The sequence below is a fragment of the Megalopta genalis genome, chromosome 1 (assembly GCF_051020955.1).
Source record: "Megalopta genalis isolate 19385.01 chromosome 1, iyMegGena1_principal, whole genome shotgun sequence".
Taxonomy (NCBI): Eukaryota; Metazoa; Arthropoda; class Insecta; order Hymenoptera; family Halictidae; genus Megalopta; species Megalopta genalis.
The window spans coordinates 23,934,634-23,941,059 of NC_135013.1; the positions used below are offsets into that span (position 1 = coordinate 23,934,634).

Sequence of the window (6,426 nt, forward strand, 5' to 3'; positions counted from 1 at the left end):
CGATTTTGGCTAACAGTTCGAGCATTTTACCACTACTCCAATTGGCGCTATACGGATGTCGAACGGTGCTCGGACTCTCGCAAGGAGCTTCCAAAAACGATGAATTGTAAGATATATGTGCATGACACGGTATAAGTAGATTCTCCCGAACAATTCCGTACTCTTGGTTTGTTTTGTTATGCCCTAATTTCAGCAAAATCAATGATTTTGGGCCATGTACCTAAAAAAACGAAGCCTACAGTGTATATTATGTACATACATAGTTGCCAGGTATCTGGGGAACGAGTAAGTCGCGCGAAACGAGTTTCGTGGCATCTACGGGCATTGTGACGTTATCATGGGATATATGTGATAATTAAACTCGCCTGTAGAGTGCACTATACGCATACTTTGCCTACCGATATAGCGGCAATATATACAGTTTTACAGTTATATGTAGTTTTAACAGATATACAGTTTAGGCTTTAGGCTTTAGGCTTTAGGCTTTAGGCTTTAGGCTTTAGGCTTCAGGCTCCGTTCTTTAGGTCCATGGAGTCACGCAGCGCATACATAATGTACAACAGATTATAGATACTTTCTTCGCCGAGAAGTTGGCAGCTGTTTTTTATTCCTCTAGACTCTAGAACTATGAAGTCATTTATGTAGATTTTCGTGAAAGTCATTCTTGGTTGAGGTTAATAATAATTGTAATTAAAAATTATAAAAGAAATAGTGTAAGGTGACGCGAGTGCGATAAGTTTGGAACAATGGATATCGAACAAATTCATGGATACGACATTAAGCAATGTCTAAATTTGATAGTGATTGGCAAAGATGCAGAGGTTATCGAAGGATGGACCAAACTGAAAAAATTAGAAAGCGAGCCAGCATACGGACGATTAAGCGATTACGAAACTATTTTGAGGGAAATACTGAACGATCAGATATTCAATGTGCACGAAGTCCCAAAAATACTGGCGTGGTTCGCAAACTATGTGACCGAGCCATTTTCCGTTAACCCGATTTCGGACGATATCGCGGCGATGATAAGAAACACGGAAATCAGATACATGTCCGATTTAACGATGATACTCCAGACGTTAATGAAATACAGCGAATATCTGCCAGACAGCGCGAACCACTCTAAACTCTGCGAGGCGATTGTCATAAGACTGTCTACATTTTCAATGCCGCCCGATCCAAAAGAGATTTGCGAATTCACCGACAATGCAACCAAAGTTCAAAACTTCTTGGAAACAGTACAAAAGCAGTCTAAGAATATCGAAAGGAACAAATTAATTTTTATATACCTCCAAACATTGTATAGAATTATATCGGACACTAGACGTAAACAGGAGCCCGGACCTGGTTTGGCAGCTATATTACAGCTGGTAGAACCGTCCATCATACCCCAGGCCGTGGATTGGATTCTATCGGAATCGCAGTGCGACGCGCAATTGATCCACGCTTTAAAGGTGCTATGCAATTGGCTTCCAAAGTGGACGAGGGACAGACTCAGTATCTGGATCATGAAATTTATACTCGGTTTAGAGAAGCAACACAAATATTCCGTGCTGGTCGAGGTCACGAAGGCTACCCTCGACGTTATGTTTTACGCTTTGCTGGTGCCGGTGACTCGACAAAACGCTTCCGAAATCGTATATCACGTTTTGAGGAAACAGGGATCCGTGGCTCTGTTTCGTGCGACAGAGAGAAATATACAAAGAGCTTTGACTTTCTTAATGAAAGAAGATTCCGAATCGAGCAAGAAATGCATGCAGAACTTGATCGATATTTTTAAAGCGCACACGTTAAGGTTTCCGGGTCAACGTTTATACGGTAACATGGAAAACGGTTTTCCCGTGCCACCGAGAATGCAAGTCGTTAACGAGATTTTGGACGATCAGATTTGGGTGAGCGAAACGGAAGAGACAGAGCCGTTGATGGAATCGCCGAAATTACACTCTGGAAAAGTAGGGCTTTCCAATCTTGGAAACACTTGTTACATGAACAGCGTGTTACAGGCGCTGCTAATGACCAGGCAATTTTGTTACGAAGTATTAACGTACAAGCCGTCGAGTAATCCGAACGATCACGTCGTACTTAAAAAATTACAAAAGCTGTTCACCCTTTTATCGTACTCGAAAAGGATGTCATTGGCACCGAACGAAATTCTATTAGCTTCCCGTCCAGCTTACTTCCTACCCGGCCAACAACAAGATAGTTCAGAATTTCTCTGGTTAATATATTGCTATTCTTCTAACGTTTATAAATATTTCTATGTTATAATTGTGCTTTTTACGTCGGGTTTATCGATCGAACGTACAGCCAGTTTGTATAGCCTTATTTTCCAATCGATTTATTTGTTTCAACAGTCATCTATTGAATCTCTTGCACGAACAAGAAAAATCTGCGATCGTAAATTCCGAAGGCAACGACTCCAATCCGAGATACAAGGACGAGAAAGAGATAAACGATGTCTCGTCGATAAACGACGATGGAAGTTCGATCAAACGTTGGACGACCGAAGAAGATTTAACCGGAAGTATATCGTTGGAGAGGAAAACGCAATCGCTGGCTGATTTTTCAGAAGGTACCGTTCGCTAGATTCCAATCACCTATAGATCGTTAGCCGAACGAACTCGTTTCAGGTATCGAGCCGAAGTTTAACACCGAACGTTGTTTCGCAGGAGAAGACCTGGCACAGACGCAGCAATTCAGCGACTCTCGTTCAGACTCGACGGACAGCGGAATACAGTCCGTGGGCGGAGAGGAGACGAGCACGCAAGTTCCTCTGGTGCACAGGGTGCTAGGAGGAAAATGTAAAATTACTTATCAGTGCGCACAGTGCGATACCAGTTCGCACAATACGGACAAGTTTCGCGATTTGCAACTGTGTTTCCCGGAGGAAATACAGGAGAATCAAGAGGTGTCCGTGCAAGATCTCATCAACTATTACCTGACGCCCGAGAAGTTGACCGGAGAGAACAAGTACAGATGCGACAAGTGCACGAAGCTGTGCGACGCGCAAAGAATTATCAAAATCCTGCACACGCCGACCTATCTGATCCTGATATTGAAGCATTTCCGTTACGACTTCGACACTAGGTTAAGAACGAAACTTCGGCACAAAGTGATGTACAACGAAACTATACAGTTGCCCGTACCGACGCCTCTGTGCACAACCACCGAAACGTATCAACTGTACGCCGCAGTCGTGCACTCCGGTTACAGCATGGACTACGGTCATTACTTTACGTACGCCCGCGACTCGAAGCAGAACTGGTACAAGTTCAACGACAGCTACGTCTCTCAGACGACCTTCAACGACTTCAAGGACCTGAGACCACCCGACACGCCGTACATATTGTTCTACGAGAAAACGGTACCGTTCGACGGGGTCTACGACGAGGACAAACCGGAATTAACGACGCTGAGCAAAGCGCTGCAAAGCCTGGTGGCGAACGACAGTACAGCTTACATCAAGGAGCTGAGGCATCAAGCGGAGAAATCTCAGCACGGTCGACAAAGCTCCGTGCTGTTGCGGAGGAACGAGAATTCCGACGACGAAAATCCTCCACCCAGCAGTTGTCGGGGAGCGGTCAACATGCCCGCGAGCCGTTTTCTTTATTAGGTTAATTTTCCATTTCGTATTTAAATAGTGTGTATGTATGTATGTATGTATGTATGTATGTATGTATGTATATATATTCATACATATTCATATATATATATATATATATATATATATATATATATATATATATTCTTTTATAAAAATCGAAGTTCCAGGTGAATTTGTAACGCGTATTCCTTACGACGCCGAGAACAAGAGAAGATAACGGTTCCTTTGTAATCGATAACAGTGCTATTGCCTCGATCGGTGTATCGATGTAAGTGTTCAGTAGTCCCGAAGAAAACAGTATTTTATAAAAATTGGTACGCATCCCGGACCATATACATACGCATGTACTACCAGATGCGGCGCGTGCACGGTGCGTGTACAGAAAAGCCAAGAGTTCGGCGATGCGAAGAGGACTCGCGAGGAAACGGTTCACCGTGACGCGGCTGGACGATGGTTCAAAATGGCTGGCACGGCATCGGGCTTCGAGTTCGAACGTTGGATGCTATCGGATGCCATCCACTCGCGTTCACCGTCGACGATCGCGTTGCTTGAACTTAATTTTGAATGTTTTTTAAAACATCGGTGCGCGCGCACGCGACGTTTCAAAGGCTGGAAACGGAACGAAAATAGCGGTGGGAACGTAATTTTCCACCGAGAAGTATCTCTCGTTGCTTTTAATTCGGGTATTAGCTAAATGTAATATTTCGTATTCGATCGATCGAATTTTCTTTCTAAAATTTCAATATTTTCGCCCGCCCGTTAACGGTCGAACGTTAAAAGAGATCGACGCGTTTGGAACATCGATGCGTCGTTCTTTCGAAATCGCGGATACGCGTATCGTAGCTTCCGCATCGAGTTCACCGCGACGTCGCGCACACGATTCGTGTCTCGGCTTCGGACAAGTTATCCGAAGCCGTGTCCATAGTTGTACGTTGCTTAAAGTCTAAGGTGTACGTACGATCGTGTAACCATGGTAATTCTTTCTATTTTCCAATACGCGTTACCGTTCGACCCAGAATCGTACCCTGTACCACTGCGTAACGCGTCGCGCAAATTCTTTAATTTCGTTCACGACGTCGCGGTCGCGCGAGACAGGCGCGAGACAGGGAGGAAAAAGCATCGCCGTTGCTCTCGTAGGGTCGTGCGAAAAAGAAAGAACGAACGTTCTATCCTGTTCCATAGCAGTTTGTACAAAAGAGATATCCGTGTAACACCTTAGCTTAGGGCTTGGGCGACGCACACCCCCCTCCCCCCTCCCCTTCTCCGCTCCATGTATACTCCACGAGTCTACGATCGTCGTACGATTTTTGTGTACGACTTTCTTAACATTTTCTGGTAACGCGTTGCAACAAATTCTTGTTATAGGTCGGCGAATACGGCGTTAAAACGTTGTCGAGTACGGTGACCGAATTTTCATCGGATATTTCGAAAAGTTTGTTTCGGCGAGAGTAAGTTGTTGGTACGCGCGCAACAACTGTACGCGGCAAGACGAGCCGCGATAACTTTGTAAGAAACGCGACGCGATCGGCCGTGTTTCTATGTACGTACGCGTTTACGAACGAGCCGCAGCGTTTCACCGAAAAAGGAAAAGAAAAAGAGACGACGATCGGGTGTTCCGTGTTCTCGAGGCGCGGTTCCCGGCTCGTTCGATCGAATCGTCGTCGATCGTCGCGCGAGAAAACGCAGCCGCGTAATTCGTCGAAACCGTACCGCGTTAAAAATGACCGAAGCATCGTATCCTCGACATCGTATTCGAATTTCGTATTTCGCGTACAAGGTGTACATAAATTCGCCGCTTACTCGTCGAACGCAACGGCCAATTTCTGGTTTTGGACGAGCGCGGGAACGCTGGAACTACCGAGCAATCGAGGTCGTCCGTACGCTCGCTCGCGCACCGTCGAGACCTCGACCCGAAAGAGAACGATATCCGACGCGGACGGGCCGTTTCGTCCGTTTCGGTGGTTCCAGCGTCGCGAATAGAAAGGAAAACGCGAAGATTTCGAGTCCCGTTTGCTTCGACGGCGAGGGAACGGGAAAGGAACGAGATAACCCGAGGAAAAACGCAAGATCGATAGTTGTTATTATTGTAAATAGATGTATTTTAATCATAGTTACGATTTAAAAGGCGAGAAACACGAAAGAAGAAAGAAAAAGAAAAGCGAACACTCCAAGCATTACGAATCTGTGATAAATTTGTACCGTCGAATCGATAACGTTAATTTTTCTTAGCTCGGTATTCGGACGAGACCACCGTTGTATCGGCCGCTTTAATTTCGAACGAATCGAGGAACGCTCCACGATTCTACCGCGTACACACGCTCGCATCGTACAGTGTACAGTATTCGTTGGGTCTTATAGATTTGTAAATGCCCGTAGACCGTCGGCGTCTAGAAATTTGCACAAAATGGTGAGAGAGAGAGAGAGAGAGAGAGAGAGAGAGAGTGGGAGAGAGAGAGAGAGAGAAGGCGGGCGTCGCCGGAAAAAGCGGTCGTTCGAACGGATCGTTTTAAAAACTGCGCGATCGCATCGTCGGCATTCTTCGATCGAACGATTTTACAACGCGCGGTGCTTCTGGTTTTTATTCGCGTTATTATTTATGTTGCATCGACCGTGTGACCACAATGTAGACAGAGTGCGAAAGACTCGATTAAAATACAGTTCGAAACGATAAAATCGATCGTCGATGCTTGTCCATTGTCCGGTCTTTGGAGACCTCCGTAATTTGTAATCGTTTCCCATCGTTTCTCGTCGTTCCACGCTTCGTCGAGACAACGGGCTTACGAGAACGCTTACGAGAACGCTTTCGAGACGTTTCGGGAAAG

At 45.4% G+C, this 6,426-nt stretch overlaps 1 protein-coding gene across 3 annotated transcripts; it reads left to right on the forward strand.

Annotated features, from left to right (window-relative positions):
• The first annotated feature begins 596 nt into the window (after positions 1-596).
• On the forward strand, positions 597-6,277 carry LOC117221439 (ubiquitin carboxyl-terminal hydrolase 35). Of its 3 annotated transcripts, none has more exons than XM_033472409.2 (4): positions 597-2,218; positions 2,355-2,572; positions 2,631-3,613; positions 3,766-6,277. In XM_033472409.2, the coding sequence occupies exons 1-3, from the start codon at positions 747-749 to the stop codon at positions 3,611-3,613; spliced, it is 2,673 nt and encodes an 890-aa protein (XP_033328300.1). In that variant the 5' UTR covers positions 597-746; the 3' UTR covers positions 3,766-6,277. The 3 variants fall into 3 exon arrangements, with proteins under 3 accessions (XP_033328300.1, XP_033328301.1, XP_033328302.1); XM_033472410.2 differs by having other exon boundaries at positions 3,772-6,277; XM_033472411.2 differs by having other exon boundaries at positions 599-2,218; positions 2,670-6,277.
• Positions 6,278-6,426: the final 149 nt, after the last annotated feature.